General features: G+C 39.9%; 1 protein-coding gene across 2 annotated transcripts; it reads left to right on the top strand.

Moving 5' to 3' along the window:
• The first annotated feature begins 5,546 nt into the window (after nucleotides 1-5,546).
• On the top strand, nucleotides 5,547-20,418 carry LOC113146162 (dysbindin-like). Of its 2 annotated transcripts, none has more exons than XM_026333473.1 (4): nucleotides 5,547-5,700; nucleotides 18,696-18,845; nucleotides 19,073-19,222; nucleotides 19,890-20,418. In XM_026333473.1, the coding sequence occupies exons 1-4, from the start codon at nucleotides 5,664-5,666 to the stop codon at nucleotides 20,177-20,179; spliced, it is 627 nt and encodes a 208-aa protein (XP_026189258.1). In that variant the 5' UTR covers nucleotides 5,547-5,663; the 3' UTR covers nucleotides 20,180-20,418. The 2 variants fall into 2 exon arrangements, with proteins under 2 accessions (XP_026189258.1, XP_026189257.1); XM_026333472.1 differs by lacking the exon at nucleotides 5,547-5,700 and adding an exon at nucleotides 12,048-12,276.
• The last annotated feature ends 1,447 nt before the right edge of the window (nucleotides 20,419-21,865 follow it).

Genomic DNA, 21,865 nt, shown 5'->3' on the forward strand with positions numbered 1-21,865 from the left:
AAGCAATAATTGATGCTTCTAGAGGATCATGAAGTAGCTATCCAGAAACATATGCCTACATAAAGAGTTTTCATATTTTCGCAATGTATTTCTGAATAAATTCAGTTTTATTTGGTTTCATTATATGCTATTCATTTATTGTCACAGATATAAAGTAGGAGGGCAAGTGCATGTCGTGTGGATATTGAAGGCTTTCCAAAACTGATACCTTGTGAGAGGTTTATAGCACTCACAGCTTTGACAATGTAAACTCAGATCAAACGCAGATCAAATAAAACAAATAAAGCAAGGAAAACAAAATAGCTCATATTCATAGTCTGAGCTATTGTAAATGTTAGATAAACATTTCAGTCATGTCAAACAAGCTTTACCTCTCTTTACTGCTTTTTGTTTAAAGAAAATAATTTCTCTTCTGACATTTTCACTCAACAAAAGAGAAAAAAAATGAAATAAGTCAGTTTAAAAAAGGTCATCATGATTTGGTGTCAAGCATTATCAGTTGGAAGTTTCTGTTTGACTGTAGCCCAGGAGTAGGAAGGAGATTGTAATCAAACAACCAGAGAGAGTGGGAGGGTGTAACTACAGCATTAATCAAGAGATCACATGGTGTGCGTGTGTGTGCGCTCATTTGTGTGCATGTGTCTTTTGCTCTTGTGATCATTAGGTACTGTGTAGGCCAACATCTTAGTATCATTTCCTCTCTCCTTCTTTCTCTCCCATTCTCACTTCTGCATTCACCCTACAACATCCTATAAAGACAGATGTAAATAGAACTGGGAAAAAAAAAACATACTCAGTTTGCTGAGTAAACATTCAAAAAAGAGAATTATGAAAAAATGAGCATATTTTCACTTGAACTTAACATTAAACTTGACAAACCTTTGTGTTTCTTTAGCTGATTGATGACACGTCTGACCTCTAAGGCTGTAAATGGCAAATCCCTGTACCAACACAGAAACTTAGAGTAAAACAAAGTGAAACTCAGACGATAAAATCACAAAGTCAGCAGAATTTCTAATTTTCACTTTTTAAGTATATTTATAAAACCAATTCATGTGTGAGATGTGTAAGAATCAGAAATGTTGTAATACAGAGTGATGTGTGTCCCAGTCAGGGACTTTAAACAGCATAGACAGGCAGAGGACAAATGCCAGTGAACTAATCAGGAGTTGTTAGTTACACAGTCAGACACATCTCAAAGAGCTTATAATACACAGCAGGGAGTGTCAGTGTCTCTAAGGTTGACCCTTAAATCAGGTTTTCAGACAAAAATTTAGCACCTCATCTCTACAGCATTACAATTTCTGCCAAAGAGGCCAGCAAAGCAGAACTAAAGAGAGCACAGGCTCATTATCCATTGAGAAAAAAGTAAGTGAGCTTATAAAAGCAGAGTGTGAAAAGCCAAACATGGGGAGTCTTTGACAGTAATTGGTTTGGACAAATGGAATCACACAAACTGAGGAAAACAGCCAATCACATGGCAGCAAGACACAAACCTGTGCTTCCTGCCAACAGACACACACTCAGCAGTGACAAAGCCAATGTGCGACAATCTCACAACTCTGTGTATTTTATCTGCTTTTGTATACTGCCTATGCATGTGAGTACTTGTATGAGTATGAGCAAACCATGTGTGTGTGTGTGTGTGTGTGTGTGTGTGTGTGTGTGTGTGTGTGTGTGTGTGAAAGTGACTCACCCCGTGTCAGTTACTCCTCTACTAAATTGTCCTTTCCTTTTTTACTTCACACCTCTCTAGATTGCTATTTCTGGGCCATGTTAGCAGAACTAATAGTATCCAGTAGAGCTCACACACACAGACACACAGACACACACACACTACAACATGTAAAAGCCATTGGGAGTGTTTTGGAGACGTGCATATTTTATGGTGCACTGGTACAATAGCTGATTGGAGCAGACAGAAATATCCAGGGTTACTCACAAAGTGAAAAATATCATATTGCATAAGGTGGTGAAAGGACCTGACCACATAAATGCAACAGTAGCTCTCTCCCACAAAGGTGGGTACACGCACTCACTGACACATACACAATCATGGGTTGACATGGACACTCACACACACACACACACACACATACACACAGTGATGTCCTAATAGTGTCCTGCAGGCAGAGGCGGGCTGGGGTAGAGAAACTGGAGCTGAAGCAGAGTGCTGACTCAGGGAACAAACCAGTAAGAGAGTGTGTGTGCATATGTGTGTGAGTGGGAGAAACAGAGAGAGAGAGAGCGAGAGAGAGCGAGAGTGGGGACATTGTGCTAAACAGAAGCCTCATAACTTGTGTGTGCAAAGCAGAATGTCCCAACCACCACTCTGAGTACTTTATATCATTTTAGCTACCACTTTGAGGTTAAAGCCAAGACTGCCTGCTGCTGTGACAATGGAACCAAAAACCAAAGCCCTGCACTTGTAAGATTTACATTACGAAAAAGGAGAAGTTAAAAGAAGAAGTTTGTCACAGTCTTTGTCCTTTTAGTTGTACTATGTCACTCCTCATTTCTTCTTCTGTGTAAATGCTTTGTTTGTCACTAAAAATACATCAGATCATGCAGGAAACACGAGCTTTCAGATGATCTGACCAACTCCAAATCAGCCAAAACTATTTGGAAAAGAAAAAGAAGAATGTGAAATTACCACCCAAATTGTTTGTTGTAAGTAGGGATACTATTAATCTACTTGAACTTCTTTTTGGGATTAATTCAATAATCACTTCTCACATTAGAAAATCTAAAACTATTAGACTTCTGCTTGAAAAATGACTAAAATAATGAATCAAAGCATCAGTTGCTGGTTCAAGTGTCAACAATACACACTTTTCCTGTGTATTGAAAGATAACCGGCCCTGACCACGCAGATGTTTTGGTTACACTCACTTTTCATTTTACATCTATCAAATAACACCCAGGTTGTAATAAACCAAATTTATATTTTAATTATCCTTGGAAGCTTACAAGCTTAGTGAGTCTCAAAACATAAGATGTGTGTATATCTGTTTGTGGTGTATAATGTGATGTATATAGACTGTGCTTAACGCAGAGGAGCAGCAAGTCAGCAACATCCAGGTGGTTTTGTTTTTCCCCCAGATTTCCCCCCTCCCATTTTCTCTCTCTCTCTCCCATTTCCTCTCTGTTTCTCTTTCCCCTTGTTGTCTCCCTCTGTCTTTCCTCCTTCATTATTTGTCCTTTCTCCATGGCTAAAAATACTTGCTGTCCTACCACTATAACAGATCGCCACAGAGGAAATTTGCTGCCAGCAGTGGACAGCGTTTGTTACAGCAGTAACACCACCCACTCCACGTGCACACATACCACAACCTTGGATCATAATGGTGTCAGTGGTTTAGTATTTGCAACTCTAGGCTGACACCTAAAGTGTGCTTGTGTGTGTGTGTGTGTTAGGCAAACAGGTGCAGTAACCTCATGAGGTTGACTGGGCTGTTGGATGTTTGACAGTGTAGGTGCATGAGTTACATATTAGGTCACAGCAGTCGGAAAGCTGGAATAACAGATCTCACGTACACGCACACACACACACACACACACACACAGGGTTGCACCTGGATTTTGCTGTTCAAAATAACAAGAATATATTGTGCGAGAAAACTACAGAGCAGAGTGATGCAGACAAAGAAAATATGTGTGAGCACAAATGTCGACAACGGTACGTGTGAAAATGGGTTTTGATGCAGGAGAGGGAAAGAAAAACAGAGAGTGTGAAAAAGAGTGGGGTTGACAGGACACTCTTGTGACTCGTAAGAAAATTAAATAAACAACAACTTCTCACTCCTGCTTTCACACCTGATGTGCAACTCAGCCTGAGTCTGATGGAGACGGCGTAAGGCGTCGCTGTTTAGTACTCAGGAGAATTTTCCTCCCTGACGCCTGTTCCCATGGAAACTGAGTGGTGACCTGCGGTGACCCTTGAAGACTAGAGAGGGACGGAGGTGAAGCTGTCTTTTAGCACAGGTCAGTAGCCTCTGAATGTTGAATGTTACTGTGTTCACTGTTTCATGCAGGTCACTGTGGTGAAGTTGATAATCAGCCTTAATGATAAAGATCTCACTGTATCTCTATGAATCAAATGATTCCATCAAATTAAAATGATCTTCAAGCACACAACACATGAATCTGTATATTACTCATCATGTCAATTCATCACTGTGTTTAAAAGTGTAGACAAAGTATTAACTTAGCTGTACTGTGTTTGTCATGTGATATCTGTGTGTGTTTTTTTGCATTCAGTGCTATCTGCCTCTTTCTTTTTTCTTCCATCGCTATTTATCTGTGTGTGTGTGTGTGTGCATGTCAATGTAAAAGCAGGCACCATAGCCGTGTTACCTGTATTTCAACAGGCCTTGTTGTCTCATTATCAGAGTGACATTTGTGCAGCCCTGCTTAGCCATCTGGATACGTCCCACACACATGTGAGAGAAACCAGCCTGGGTTTGGATCTGACTCACATCAAACAGCCTCTCTTCCCACACACACACACACACACACACACACGCACACAAACACCAAATACAGACGGCACAAATAGAGCAGTTTCCAGAAGCCAATATCTGACATTTAACGAATAGTGAGGTGACAGAAAGATTAAGACTAAAATTCCAACAGACACTTCACAATTAGATTTTTCAATCACAACAAAGGAGGCTCACTGAAAACAACTGCGGACAGCTGGAGAGAAAGCTCCGAAAGTAGTGGTCTCTCCATTACTAATGTCAATCTCAGTGGAGTGTGTCATCTAAAATGAATGCGTGTGTGTGTGTTTATGTATGGGACAGCCCCATACATACACATGCAAATAGGTGTATGTGCCACAGGTTGGAGTTGTGAAACTGTATCTATGGCTCACTGGCACAAAAGAAGATAAACATCAACTAGAGTTGCCTAATTGTCCAAAAAGTCCCAAAAATTGAAGATGTGATCAAAACAATTTCTTTACTCTCAACAGGACAGTGATAGAGTATGCAGCAGAATATGGCATAATGAAAATGTTTGGTATATTCTCCATATTCAAGGGAACAATGGATTAATCAGAGAGTACTGAAAATGGCACAATGAACAGCTTTAGAAATAACACCAAAGGATAGTACAATGAACAGAAAAATGAAGGAAAAAAGAATCAAGACAAATTTTATGTTGATGCATAAATTCCTAGAATCACTACTGAATTTATCTCAAAATATGTTTGTGGTCTGGTTTGCGTAACATATACTGTAGTTAATTGGAGTGAAGAGGACAGACAAAAGGCCCATGTGAGTCAAACAGGGAGATCGAAGACTGTAGATGTGTTAATTCTAAAATGCTGCATCTGGACCAATTTTATATCCTGGTTTCGAAGCAAGATGTAACCTACTGAGAGAACGCTATGACTGTGGCTCGACATTTGTGAAAAAGACCAAATGCAGTTTCACTATGACTGTGTCAATGCAGCGAGCCGTAGAAAAACACAAGCACACACATGTGAACCAAATGACTACGGAGTAAGCATACTGAGACATTATCAAATAAATGCTAAAGGATCTGGTGTGAAAGATGCATTCATACTTAAGGGTTTCCCCACTAACGGCAAAATCCTGGGCATCCAGAGTCCATTACTTGAGTAGCTCTGTGCATGCAGGTTGCCAAGTGCCACTCTGATGATCACTGATATGCTAAAGCTCTGCTTCATGCAAGGTAGGCCTTTCTCTATCCCCTCCATCTCTCTCTCTTTGCCTCCTACCTTCTCTCATCTATAATTGATTGCTCCCACTGTACCAACTTCATTTGCTGTCTGTGAATAATGAATGAGACACAGAGTGGAGGCGCTTTTTCCTCTCTGCTGGTTTGATACCTGATTAGCCATTTAGAGGGTATCTCTGCTATCTGTGACCAGGCCTGTGGCTCCCAATGTGTGCCACCAAGTGATGAAATGCTAGGCTGCTGTGCCTCTGGGAGAAAAAGAATTACAGCATGAAAAATAATATATACCAACCCCATTGGTTAGTATCATTAATATCATGTATGTATGGTATGGGCTGAAGTAGCAAGCATGTTGTTACAATCCATGACTGAGACTTGGGTTGCTGGAAGGAAATTAACCCTGTGACTTATGGTGGGCAAAAGATGCCAATTATATCAATCTCACATTGTGTAAGGATGTTGATCTGTGCACCCATATTGCATTTACATACATTCAGCTGTGCACATGCACAGACAGCTGTTCTCTGCCTCAGTGAGATGTGCTCTTTTGAGGTTTATGTCATGTTATGCACCTCCTCTACACAGCTCACACACTTTCGGGCAGTCTCCAACATGTAGACTCACATTTAACTCATGCTTAACCAGGATTATTAATAGCATCTTTCAGTTCCACAATGCAGTTGAAAAGTGCAAGCAAAGTAATTCTAAACTCAGGCTGAAATGACGTTGCTCTTTTCTGGGGGTTAAAGTTACATCAAGCTGAGGCTGGCAACGGCATTTCACACTTTGGGGAAGAGTTGATATGACTGGCCTGTCACCCCTCTTCACTGCACTTTCATCTATTTCTATACCAGGCATGCCCAAACATGCATATCCTCATTCACGAAAAAGGGACATTTGCAGACACAGACATGCACAGAAACAGATAAGGGATCCACATTGTTACCAGTCTGCTGTTGGATAAAGTTGTATCTGACAGAAGGGGCTTGGTGTGGGCTGCAGAGCCCTGATGACACAACAGCTGTTCGACTTTCTGCAACCTGATGGAATGAGTGCGTGTTTGTGTTTGGATGACGGCAATGATGGCAATGAGACAATGAGGACATGGAGAAGGAAGACAGCAGTGAATGGCAGTAAAGAGACACTGGAGGCTGGGAATAATGATGATATCTATGGCGATTCCATGTTCAGCTTCAAGTATAATACTTAAATATCTGAAAACACCAACATCCTTTTTAAACCCTCCCTCTCTCTTTCTTGTTATTTGTTTCTCTGGCGACACATGTACACACTGATAGAGACAACCCTAACACAGAGAGACCCTGAGTGTCTGTCTGAATCCAATAGAGTTTAGAGACTGTCTGAGTCTGAATGAGTCTTGATCTGAAAATGTAGACACACAGCCGCATAGTTACAAAGAGAGCTGGAGGAAGGATTGAAAAAGAAAAGACTAAGAACACAAGACAGCTTGAGTGCGTGAGAATGAGATGTACTGTAGGGAGCTGGAGGGAGATGGAGAGAGAAAGCAAGGGAGTGACAGAGGGAGAATAGATGAGCATGAAAGTGTGTGAGAGAGATAAATACAGACAGAGTGAGCAGGAGGAGGGGAGAGTGTAAACAGCAGAAGGTTCACTGGGTTCAGTGTGCAGTAGAAGAGCTGAAAGATGGGCGTCAGAACTCGAAACCCAGCGGATGGATAGTGGTGCGTGACTCACATATTCATGCATACATTCATGCACACACACATACACAGATGCACATATACAAGTGTTTTGCAATGACATCCAAATGCTATTTTATTTCTAAACATGAACCACTGCACATACAATGTGAGACATAAATAATGAAACCATTTAAGAAGAGTGACATATTGACTCCCTGTTCATCCCTTAACTACCGTACCACCAACAGACAAGTTCTCATTAGTAAGTTAAAATACTGTATTTTAATGACATTGCTTCATGGCAGTACTCAGCATTAACAAATATGATCACTATCTATTTCAGTCCCACAGTGAACACCACTGTGTTTTTTGTTGCGTTGACTCACAAATATATAAAATCACATGAACATGATCTGACATTTCCATGGACAAGAAAGAAAATAGAGTTGGCTTTATATTTACATCTCACCAAAAACATCTTACTTTGGGGTTTGTTTCTTTATCTGACAATGACTAATATCCACAAGAAAATACTAAGTTCTCTGCAGTATATCAGTGGCAAGGCTCAGCATGACAACTCAAACCGATACTGTCAGTCACCCAGTCCAAGCAGCCTGTTTTCTCCACATGAGTCACTAGATCTCATTTAGACACTGAAAAACACTGCACACGGTTGCAAAACTGACATCACAAACCATCATCTTAACCCAAAACTGATCCTTCCATGTGCACAGTTTCACAGCTTGTGTGTAGACACACATAACACAATCACAGAGCTGTGAATATTTCAAAATTCAGAACTTACTGAGCAAACTATAGATAACAACATACATATCGAGAACAGCAGCAAGACAAAACACAACTGAGACACTCCATATTACACCAAGCCTCTAGTTGTCAGAAAGTTTTAATAATATAACAGGTACATACAGTATACTGTAAGTGTCAGATCCCCTGCTGGCAAGGACAAACACAGAGTACTGAAAACAGTAGTTGTATTTTAAAAGCATTGCTGGCTTCAAAGAAGCTGTCACTCACTATATTGCATTCTTTACAGAGTCTGGCAAGACAAAGCACTGTTTCACACAAAACGCTGTGCATCTCACAGCTGAAGCAAGCACAATCCTAACAGCTTTCTAGTCTCACAATGGCTAATTAACACCTTGACAGAGCTGTGTGCTCCTCTCTCTGAGAACAAAGACTTTGCTACTGTCGCCTCTCTGTCCTGCCACATTTAGCAAACAGCACCTAGTTACTGTCTAACAGGGAGGCTGAGAGGCATAGCCTGGAACATTGGCAGGCAGGTGTGCACGTTCGTGCATGTGGCACTTGGATGTCTGTTGCCATGGTGACCCCCAGAATATCCCCACCACAGCACAATGTGATATTTCTAATAAAGTTTTAGGGGCTTTGACTTTACTGTCTGATGCAACTGTGAAGATGTGAAGTGAAGATATAAAGTTTTTATTTTGACTGTCAATGAGGTTTAGCTGTGATATTCACCTGCAAAAATCCAGCATCTTATGCACCAGGCTTTATTGTGTATTGCTTAACCAAATTTTTACATGAATGCAATGGTAATAGTAACTACAATGGCCATGAACAGTGTGATTGTAGATGTTAATACATGTGTCTGTGACTATCTTTATGTGTATGTGCATGCATATGTGCATGCGCAAGTGTGTATATTTACCACAGTATGACTCACAAGCCACATCAGAGACTATGCTGCAGAAAATTGAGACAACACAGTTTCAATGAGGAAGCCAGCACTGACAGAGCTTAAAGAGCAATGGGCACAACACACGCACACGCACACACACACACACACACACCCTCACACACACACACACACACACACAAGCACACGTATGCATACACACCCATGCACACTCATAAACACTCTGTAACAGTTACTGGAAATCCCCTTTTGTTCACCTGAATGAATTAAACCTGGGAGTATGTGAAACCCAAAGATCAAATTTGAAATGTGACCATGTTTAAAGGTGATTAATTTCCCAAACATCAAAAACAACTGGAACTTCAGACAAACTTGATTTGCTATTGGCCAAGGTAACAACAAACCTGATAAATATGTTTCTTTGAATGGATTCCAAGTACTTGTGATTATGGCATTTCACTCATAGAAAGTCTTTTTGTGATGAAAAAAAATGGTGACATTTTTGAAGCAATCATGACTCGTATGATTAACTGCACACAGCAGGTGCTTCCTAAGTGTGAGCTACAGTAAAATGTAATACTCAGACCTCACCAGCAGATGCCAATATTGACTCACCAATGAAGGAAAGGTAATGAACCTTTGTGATGTTTTTGTAATGTACAGTACTCTACAGTAGATCTGTTGGTAGGTGTTATATGTCATATGCACTGAGAGAAAATATTCTTTCACACCTTTAAAAAATATCAACAGTTGTATGTTGTCAAACTTCAATGTTAAACTATAAAAGGACACAGGTGGCTTGTGGTGCGTCTGTGCTGAACACAGGTATGATATTTGATGCAAACTGGTCACAGCACCAGAATGAACCAGAATGGGCCGTGAATCATACCTTACTATCCTTCTCTATCTCCTTATCTAGTCTGTAATGACTTTTTCAAGACATTAGTGGTTAGACTGAAGAGGCCTCTTCCAGCTGAAGTGTGATGTAACTGGCTGTTAGAAGCCTCTTATTAGGAAAGGGGGAGTTAAACCTGCAAGAATCTATGATGGTAAGTGCTTATTAACCCCCAGTGTGTGGCAGATACAGGGAGTGTTTGCACCAGTGTGTGTATCTGTGGAACCATGTTTGTTGTTGTGCTTGTACTGTATGTGTGTGTGTGTGTGCTTAATTACATGTTTAGTAATATGTATGCTGTCACTCACACTTGCATTAAGAAACCTCTAACAAAGGCAGCAAAAAGAATCTGAATTGATTTGCAAACAAAGAATTTCTGTTATTTTCTTCACTGAGTTTTGTGATTTATTTGTAAAACAAAAAAAAAACTGAACATCAAATCTCTACAAATGATCAGGGACTGAGTTTGCCTTGTATACATAATTAATGGGCATTAAAGGGCATTAATAAAGGGCAGTGGGTTTCTCATCTTTTAATTAACTGGCAAGTCTGCAGATACAAATGTTACTGACTCAGGTGGGGATGCTCAGCTTCTCTTTCTCAGAAGGTAAGTAGCCAAACTCTATTACAGAGTAATAGACAGAAAGATTAAGCAATGCTGGAGGAGAATTTTCTCCAGCCAAATGGATTTGCCACAACCTTGGCTCTTAAGAGATATAAATATCCTAAATAATTAACAAACAGTGTGTAAACAATTAAAGGGGAGCTCCATTGATTTTACACATTGATCACTTTACTCCCAATGGAAAATACTTGCTTGTGAAAAGAGGAGCTTTGTTGAGAAAATAACCTTTGATGATGTGATTAGGATTATCTCAGTTTAGGCTTTGAAATTACAAATATTTAATAGTAAGCCTGTATTTAAAGACTGTGGGCACACAATGTAAAATATGTTGGCATTTCCTAGACAAGGATGGACTGACATGACATTTCATAGAAAATGCCCATCCTACTAACTTTGAAGCAACCCTAACATCAGATTGTTATTTTTGATTTTTAAAAACACTATCTTGAAAACTAATGGGTTAACTGAAATTTATTATTGATATTCATGTCCTCAGAAGAAAAATCCAATTACCTTAGTGATCTCCCAACTAAGGCCAAAATTTCAGTCTGACCAATTCTCCGGTTTCTTCCTTAAGCCACCACTGTACTTTATGAATGCTAATTAGCAAATGATAACATGTTAAACTAAGACGGTGAACACGTTGAACATTATACGTGCCTTGGCATGTTAACACTGTCACTGCGAGGATGCTAACATGATGTTAGAAGTCATACAGAGCCTGGTTGTGCAGAGCTGCTGGCACAGACTCTGTGTTATTGTAAACTAGAATTCCCAGCTACATCACAATACTTATTAATACAGCCATGAGCTAAACCTTATTTAGTATTAATGAAGTATACCTTACTAGAAAATAAAATTGTTTGCAAGAAAAAATGCATAAGCAAACACAGACAATCAAAAACATGACACCAGTATTTGATTTTACTACATATAAGATAAGTCATGTGCAGTCATGGTTTTATTGTATACTTGGTATGTTTAGATAGGCTGTTAATGTATTTAATAGACAGGACCTTTCCTTATTCCAGTTTACTTCTGAAGCTTTAATCCTACATCAAACTAAAAAAATAAATAATATAAAGCAAAGCACTGATGCTTGAGTTGGAGGGGTTTAATCCTGGTATATTCCCCAGTATTATGTAAAAAGCCTACATATATGCTATACTCTTGACCCCCTTGTTGTCACCAGTTGGTACAGGCCACAGTGCTGTAGCCCACTATTACTCTATCGAGTACCTAAGCTGCACAGCTCTCTACAACCCTACTGAATCTGTCTGACAGGCTGAGCAAGACAATGCGTGTGTGTGTGTGTGAGAGAGAGAGACATAGAGAGGCAGTCGAGATGAGAGTGTGAAGCAGTGAGAGGGAAAACCTAGAAACAGCAAAGGCAAACCAAAAGGGGGGAGGGAGTAGATGAACACAGCAAAAAGGCAGAGCAGACTAGAAGAAAAAGAGGAGAAGAGGGGAAGGAGATAAAGGATAATGGGAATATACTGTCTTTGATAGTCTTGGTGCCAAAGTCAAGAGATGCAATGACTAGATGACTGGCCACTACACACACCAGCTTCCTGTCCTGGAGCCTTGACAGGAGTGGACAAGAAAAATCCACACACACTCAAAGGAAAACACTGTCCTACGCCAGTCCCACATCCACTGGATCATGTCATCTTCTGGGTCAACCAACCACAACAAGCGTCTGGCATGTAAGTAACCAGCAGTGTACTGAATGAGCCAAGAGACACATAGTCAAAGTGAGTGCAGCCATTATAAAACTTGCAATACTATATAGCATAATTTAACTTTATGTCCTGTAAATCAGCACTTTAGCTCTTCTTTCAGTGAGCTGTAATTTGCCACATTAAGTTTTAAAGCATAGATTCCTTGGATCTTAATGGAATAATTCAGCATTTCTGGGACAAGGAAAGTTTTAATCTAAAATTATGCAGGGGTATTAATTCCATTATACCGAGACATGTTTAATTTAGCATGGGCTGATAAGATCACAGCTCAATATTGGTTGTACTTTATGTTACATACAACAAGTCTAGTCGATATTTTCAGTAAGCTATGTTGCTGAAAACTGTATCCAAAATAAGAATAAAATTTTTATTCCATGAAAAACTCAAAATTACATAAAATTGATCTATTTTACTTCCGGGTCTAGCATTGAACTCATTTCCAATGCTTGTAAAAATCTAATTGTCCAAAGTAACAACAGCCATCTCTTTTTAACTCCATTATCCTGACAGGCATGATTGTGGTGCAAACCACTTGATGCAGATGAGGTTTAATCACAGTGAAGGGAAAACAACTACTTCTTGGAGTCTGACTAATCTAAAGGAGGAAGGTCTTTACATAGAAACAGAGAAGACATTCTAACTGCTACCTGCTTGCAAGAGAAACACTGTTTTGTTTTTTAATTGAACAAATGACCTCACAGGAGCAGCTTGTTGTGTTTAAGTGTCAAGAGAATATGTAAGAAAATAGAGAATCTGGTATTTTCCTATGCTACTTGCTGCTTTACTGTATTGGTTTCTGTGTTAGCATGCATATGACTGTTAATGTACAGTACACAGGATAGAGGCAAAGCACTACATATGGGCTCCACAGAGAATACTGAAAGCCTTGTTTTGATTGACCTAAATAGGGAGCAGTGGGCATGGCTGGAGGTCATCGTTGCATTTACCTTAATGGCTTTGGGGATGGGACTGGGAATCCTCTGGGAATACACAATCTGATCAGACACTCATAGAGTGGATGGTCAGACAAGGTTAAAGATATAATTACAGTAAGAGGGGTGGGTGAAGATAAACAATATGTTCACATGATGTATTTGTTACTCTAGGCTTCATGATGGGCTCTGTGCAGTATGAAATTATGTGACAGTGGTTGGTGCTGTAGTAAAAAGTGGGATATGATCTCACAAATCACCAGTCTGGATTTACTTTCTACGACATGTCTGTGTGGGTACAGATACTGTATGTGTGTGTGGGCAGTGAGGGGAGGGGGTGAAGCAGTCTGGGGGAGATGGCTGTTGTGGTGCAGTGATGTCACTCATAAATGATTTATGCTTGATGGACTGCTGTGGCTACAAGGCCAGCAGAGGTAAAGGACTGGCTCAGTAAATAATAGCAGTAATACCTAGAAACCTGGGTGCCTACTGCTATGAGCTTGGTGACACCACCAAGGGGAAATTAGGAGAGAGGAGCGGTGGAGTTTGAGATAGATGAGCTGCCAGATTTGACTGGCCATGCAAAACAGCTGTCTTTGTAGCCCATTCGCAGACACATCAACACCCAGTCTCTGTGTTCACTGAAAACAGAATGATGAGCATGGGATTTCTTTCCAGCTGCCACCATAGGATTGAATGCTACACCATGTGACTCTTTGGTTCAATAGGAATATTTGTTCCTTGCCCTGCTTGCATTTCCCAGTTGCTTTGATATATGACATTAAAGTGGCACAGAGAAGGTAACGACGCATGTGCTCAGAGTTTTCACCCTAGAAAGGAGTGAACAGAAAGAATCAAATGCACATTATACATGCCACATCACCCTTGAACAGGAATGCAGACTAGCATTGTGAATTTTCTGGAGCGGAGCAATTGAAATGGCTAATCCACTGGAATAAAAATCTGAAGGATAGAAAAATCATGTGCTTCAGCTCAAGTGTCACCTTTGACCTTGGACCACCCACTCCTACCCCCTCAGAAACTCACACTCCACTAGACATAAAAAACTGCTGATAATCCAGTCAACACTACTGCAAGTGTGAACATTTCTAAAACAGAAAGAAGCAGGATTATTGAGAATGAACTTCAAGGAAAGAAGGTTTTCTTGCAGTATTAAAGCCACGGAATATATTACTAGCCTTGTGTGTTTGCCTTTACAGAAAAAAGTGCACAAAAATTGTATAGCATCCCTGCACCCTCACATTTGAAAGTGTGAGGCTTAGCTGAAGCAAGCAGACCCAGTAAAGCTTTGCCTCAAAGCACTGACAACACAGTTACTTTATACTGAGAATAAAGCGCAGCAGGCTCAGGTTGCATAACACCTAATTCTCCTTTTTTTCAGTCTGTCTTGTTTACAAATGAGTTAAAATCCTACATGCATGCACATACACTGCAATCAAGACAGTAAGCTGCTAAGTCATACACTACAATGCAGTGGGAATCCTGTGTTTTAGGGTAAGCAGTTGAAGGATTGTTCCAGCATTGTGTAATAGTAAGCCCCAGTGAGTGTGGGTCAGTCTGGGCTGAGATGGAGGATTTCTGGGCAGGGGCATAGGTCCTGTCATAGATCACAAGCAGTATGGAATTTCATAGGGCCACTGTTAAAATACTGCAGAAATAGTGCTGAACTTCACTCTGTAAACCTCCAAGTGAAGTGATCGCCTTGTAATCATGCCTTGTTTTCCATAATAAGGAGCTTGTCATGAACTACATTCTTAAGGAGTACAGGTTAAATTAGAACCCTACATTCATCCCAGAAATAAGTGTACTGACCACAACAATCTAATGCTAATGGAACACACACCCTGTACTGTCCTCTCCATACTTATTCACAATGGATCATGTGTCTATTGGCCAAATTTTGTGTAATCAAAGCTGAACAAAAATCAACTGTGACCCATCTTTCTGCTGGAGCTGGCCACATTTCGCAATGCAGCATAAAACGCATCCTTAAATTTGTCACCCTGCCTTTCAGCTCTGAGAGTGAATATTCTCGAAATTTATTGCTGATGTTACTAATCCTTAAGGGTGAGAACCATACATTTTGCTATGGTAAAACATCAGACGATAACTGAATGTAAGGAGAAGGTGTACGTTCAGCCCAAATGTCTTCACAGCCAGCATGCGTCCTTTAAAGGGGATTGTCTCTGGAATGAGACTTACTTTCTAATTCTTAGATCCTGTTATGCAGTGGTAAGGGTAACAGCACTGCTACTCTGTCCCAGGATAATCATCAGCAAATTTACTTTGAGATGTAAGACATTGCCAAAACCAGTTTTTGCACACAGCAGTCATACTGAATTATTAATATCTGGCATTCTTTTCAAATAATATTGCTTTTATTGCCCATCAGTGTTTGTAACAAAGCCATGATGTGTCAGCAATCACTGACATACAGTACAATGCACGTGGTATGTGCAGTGCTTTTTCCTCTTTTATAAGCTCTCTCTAAATATCCTGAAGCCAACACTCTGCTAATGAAACAACAGTGAGCCATCACAGCTGTTCTCTGTTCCTTCACCCACCAACAGTAAATCCCCTACATGTGACCTGTATTTTCTGGCCTAGAAATGGGTAAAGCAGCAGCCTAAGGACAGATCAGCTTGCCTCGTTTAACACCAAGAGTAATTCAACAAACTGTTAGTGACCATTGTACAAACTTGACTTTGATTTCAGTGTCACTTAATGACAGTCACTGTTCATGCTTAGTATAATTTATTATGCAACAAATGCTCTTCATTTTTTTTCCATTGGACGTCCTCTAAGAGACTTAAATCTACAGTGAGTAAAGCGCAAACAACACAAGAATGAAAGTGGAAAAAATACTTTACATACTTAATGACCCTAACATCCAGCATAATGATCATTGACAGTTAATAACCCCTCTCAAAACCAAAGGATTCCCCAATGGAGGCTAAGAACGCTCTCTGGACTCTGATAGAAATTTCAGAGGTTATCTCTGTGTGTCAGCCTTTTACATGCATGTTTTTCTCCCACGCAGTGGAAGACAGCGACATGTCCACTGGCTATCTCCACTCATGTAGTGAAATATGATTTTTAGATACAGAAATGAAAAAAGTAGAAGGCAAGAGAGACATACACAGAGAGGGAGAGAGAGAGAGAGAAAGAGAGAGAGCGAGAGAGAGAAACAAAAGGAGACAGACCCTTAAGGCCAGCAGGCAAAACTGAAGTTTACGTAAGATGTAAAGTTTCATCTTCATCATTGGAAGCCACACTGTCATTGCAACAGCTTAAAGTAACTAGTCTATTTGTCTCAAGCTTCCCACTGCGGTAGTAAAATGACAACTGCTGAATATATATGTAGCAATATAGATAGTAATATATAGGTGTAGCAACAACAGAAAGAAGGAACATGAGAAGCTTGAGAAATACCAGAGGCTGAAAGAAGAACTAGAAAAGATGTGGAAGGTGAAGGCAACAGTGGTCCCCTTGGTAATCAGCACACTCGGGGCTTTGACCCCCAAACTGGGAGAGTGGCTCCAACAGATCCCAGGAACAACATCAGAGCTCTCAGTTCAGTAGAGCGCAGTGCTAGGAACAGCTAAGATACTGCAAAGAACCCTCAAACTCCCAGGCCTCTGGTAGAGGACCCGAGATTGAGGAAGACACACCACCCATAGGGGTGAGATGGGAAATTTTATGTATGTATACATATATATAGTATCAGCCAACAAAACTATGAACTGCGGAGGAGCTTTTGTTCTGTACAGACAACTTGAATTACAGAATAAAGGGCTTCTCCTCTGTGACTGTGACTGACAGACAGACTGACTAGCCTAGTCTCCAGAGATAAAGCTGTCTGGAGCGTTTGTTAGTGCTGACACATTTGTTTCCAGAAGAAAAACAGGAGGAAAGCCAATGAAAATGTCCATGTGGAAATGTAGATATGGTAAAGTGAACATAGTGTGCATGCTGGAGCCATCTAATCACAGAAGCTTGTTACACATTGGACACACTGACAAACTGAGCATAAACTAAACTACTGTACATCAACGTAGATACACAAATATATAAAAGCGTGATTGCATGGGCACACATTTAATGTGAACATTGACACACAATCATAAAAAACACTGGTGACAAGAGTCAGAGTATCAGGTCATAGATCCAAGTGGGAGAAGGCACAGGAGGCCGTAGTGTGGTTATACAACAAGAGTGACAGATTCAGTTCTGTTTATCATAACATGTTTGTACTTGGGCTGTAGTTAGAAAAAAAAATCCCAGTATTGCCAAATATTGCTACAGTATATGTATGATCTTGCAAGGTAGATTTGCAAGGTTTGCAGTAACTGAGTCCCAGTTAAAAGTTAAAAAAAAATCCATGTACAATACTTTTTCTGCTGTAATGTCAAAAAGCAAAAACCAAATGACTGAAATAAACTTTTAAACTTTAAAAATTGTGATTTAAATACATGCTATTTGGAAGCTGAGAAACAGGTATTTAAACACATATTTGGGTAATCGCATAGCTAATGTGATGCCTTCAGTACAAATCTTCATATTTATTTCACTGCATGTGAGTCTGCCTTTGACCACTAGAGGTCCAACTAATATCATGACGACAAATCATTTGCCTTGCAAAAGTTACAGTAAGTACTGAAAGGAAATTTGGGACAAAATGAAAAGCTGCTGAAAGGTAAAGAAAACAAACAGCAACAAAGCTGTGATGAATAGTATAGGACAGCAGGTTATTAATATAACGATGAGAGTTATTAAATTCCTTGTTGGGATGCATTATAGATTATCTACTAGTACAACTTATTGTAAATTTATTGATTAAAGCCTAAGTTTAAATGTCAGCTGGTATGTTTTCTCTGTCTTTAAGTGAGTAGTAGGACGCCCTATTAGGCTCATGCAACAACAAAGTAAAAGCCTGCAGCTAAATGTGGAAATGACTGGACTTGTTCCCCATGTCAAAAATTTTACAAAGCAAAGGCTTCCAGACAATATACAGACTTGTGGTTTAGAAACCTATAAAAACATATAAACACCCAACTTTTTGGTAAGCTTCCTCCATTAGGCATTAGGCAACTGGCAAAGAGTACCGGGCAACCACAAACACCACCATCTCAAAAAGTCTTTAAATGCCACTTTAAATATTTTAAATGCTCTGTTGTAAGCATTTTATGGTATCATTGATTGTAGATAGTTGAGAGATAGAAAATTAGGAGGCTGGGTAATGGAGACTGACATGCAATAAAGACTGGGCCAGACACAAACCAGGCATTATGCATTTTGTGGTTGGGATGTTATAGCTAGGCCACCCCAACACATCGTGAGTATAAGACATATGCTATCAAGAGTAATTGCAATTTTGCATTTTCAATAAACATTGAATTTTAATTGTGTGTGTCTTGTTCTGTTGCTCAGCAGAGACAGACAACTCTCAGAGGGTGTTGGACAATGATTTATCCCAGCACCTGAAACTTCGGGACAGACAACGCTTTTTTGATGAGGCCTACCAGCATGACGTGGACAACTACTTACCCTCTGCTCACTTACAGGTTGACTGCCGGAAACGTGAGTAGCTGACTTTTTGTCATGCAGACATAAATACTTATGTGATTAAATTTTAACTTTGTGTGAAACGTTTTCATAGTTACAGGGCGATAGGCAGTTTTTTCCTGCTTTGCAATAAAAGAACAGTAGAGGATTTAGCAAATGATTTACATGTTTAGTATTATAGTAGCATTATTTATTTTATATTCATTTGTTATATATGTATTATGTTCTGCTTCTATATGCAGCCCCCATGGACAGTATATCATCTATGGAAGTTAATGTGGATGCCCTGGAGCAGATGGATCTGATGGACATATCGGACCAGGAGGCCCTTGATGTATTTCTCAACTCAGGCTCTGGAACAGATGAGGGAGCGTTGGTATCCCCATCAGCAGGTGCACTGCTTACAGTTAGGCTACAACCTTCTGCCACTGGTGTTGGGACATTTTGTGGAGAGAAAAATTTACATAAAGTCCATAAATGATAATAAAGGTAAGATGAGATAAGATGAGATAAGATAAGATAAATTTTAGGTTGCATTCTACATTCTCTCCACTAGATGCTGCTAAATCACTTACAGGTTTACACATTGCACCTTTAAAACGAATTATGGATAATTTTATGTTAAAAAGTTACTAGGTGAAACCAATCAATCCTGAAACGCGTATTTAGAGAATCACTGAAAGGTTTAACCCTCAAGGTGACCTCTACAATTTACTGCAGTTAAACCATCTGATGGAGGCAGCCACATCGTCCTGTGAATGCCCGATCCCATCACATCTTGGAAGCGATGCAGGGCTGGGCTGTTAGACTGAGCCACTGAGATTGCACAAGTCAGTGCATTCTTAGTGTCAGTCTCAAGCATCTAGTAAATGAGGAGGTGGTGTCAGGAAGGGCATAAATGTCATTGAGTGTATGTCATTTAGTCAGGTGCCAAATCAATCATGCAAATCTACAACTGAGATGGCCTATATATGGCCTACACATATATACAATGCATGTATGGGAAGAACTGACAATTGCAGGTGAACCTCCACTGGTATTAACAGCTTCTTTTTACAGAGGGTGACGACGAAGATGAAGAGGATGAAGATGCTGAGGTTGTCTACAGGGAGCGAGCACCTTTGAAACGACAAAATGAAGTTTGCGGCAGCTCAAAGTCACGCATGTCCTCCACATCATCTGGTTCCAGTGATACCAGTGGGGGTGGAGTGGATACACCCGTGATTCAATCGGACGATGAAGAAGTCCATGCTGACACTCTGCTGCTTACCTCTGCCCCTAACAACAGGGATGAAGAAACAGAGGATGAAGATGAGGAGGGAAGATGCCATACAATTAAATCCTCCTAAGGACTGAATTTTACTTCAAGTTGAAATACACAGAGATCTTATCTCTCTGCATTTGCATTTCTTTCTTTGGTGAGAAAACCCTAGCATGATTGACCTGGCTATGATTTGCTGTGTCTTTTGAATGTTGAAAATCTTACGATCAACTATATTTTTCCTAGCAACTGTTAATTTTTAGTTGTTTTATGAAGTTCTTGGAAATGTTCTTATCTGACATTTCTAATGAAATCAAATGAGTCATCTCTTCCCACTCATAAACATGTTCAGGCTGAGATTAAACAGGTTTTGTTCCTCTTACCGCCTTAAGGAAATCTCCCTCCTGGCTATTTTGTGTCTTGAAAACACAGGTGCAGTCCTGTGAAACAGGAATTTGCAGTGTGTCTTTGCTGACAGACCTTTCCTAAGAATTAAAATGGAGGGTAGTCCAAACCAGTACAGACATGTACACAGAAAAGGGAAATCTAAGGCATTTACCAACCAGTCATTATCTGTACCACTTGTCCTTTGAGGGTCACATGGGGGCTGGAGCCAATCCCAGCTGACATTGTGAGAGAGACAGAGTGCACCCTGGACTGATCACCACTCTCCCACAGGTCTTACACATAGAGGCAGATAAGAATTACCAGTCAACTGGACCTGCATGTCTTTGGACTTTGAGAAGAAGCCAGAGAAAACCCACACAGATGCATGTAAACACCACAGAGAAAGAGCCCTGGGTAAAACAGGGTCATACCTGGAACCTTCCTGTTGTGAGGTGACACTGTCAACCACTGCACTACTCTGGCACCAACCTCACACATTTAAAAAAATAACTTTTAATGTTTTACTACCCCTGAGTGCCTCAGATTTCCCTCTTCGTTTGCCATTTATATTAAAGAAATTAAAATCTCTATAAGAATTACAGGACCTGCTGAGAACAACATCTATTGGCAGGTATCACATAAAGTTATAGCAACCTACAGTATTTTGTTTACTGTTCAGTGATCGTAATTATGTTTTGTTTGTCTGTAGAATTAATAAGACTTACTGGTTAGCATTAAAAAAAAATGTCAGTCTTGTTGGCACAGTTTAAAGAGAAGTCTGGCTGCACTGAGTTCGCAAAGATGCACTTTTTAGTGCCTCTTGTTTTTTCATAAGAGCAACATTAGGCAGAAATGAGGCACAGTGAGCAAAACCCAGTGAAATCTTTCTAATGTCATCATGACTCCATTGCCGTATGCATGTGCAACCTACATACAGTATCATGGAAATGTGTTGGTAAATGCATGTCATTTTGTACAGGTTAGTGACTTCAGTAACTGCTTTATTACTATTGAGCTATGCAGGTGAATCTCTGTGCTTAGTAACAAAGTTAATTACCAATTTATTCCTCTCCTTCTTGTGAGATGAAACTGAAAGGTGGATATCCTATACATGATCAGAGTACGTAAGTGATAAAGTGGACAAATGTTTGTTTACTCACAGCAGATAATATCAGGGTGTGTGAGCATAAGGGTGTGTGTGCATGACGATACTCAACATTACAAAATTGTAGATATTCTGGTTGAGCCTAGGACTGCTTTGACACAACAGCATTTACAGTATTAATCATGATATGTATCTCTTCACTAATTTAAACATTTTGCTCTGAACTAAAAATAAATAAATAAAGGAGGGTAAATATCTTAAATTTGCTGAATTTATTGTATG

The sequence above is a fragment of the Mastacembelus armatus genome, chromosome 7, assembly GCF_900324485.2.
Source record: "Mastacembelus armatus chromosome 7, fMasArm1.2, whole genome shotgun sequence".
NCBI lineage: Eukaryota > Metazoa > Chordata > Actinopteri > Synbranchiformes > Mastacembelidae > Mastacembelus > Mastacembelus armatus.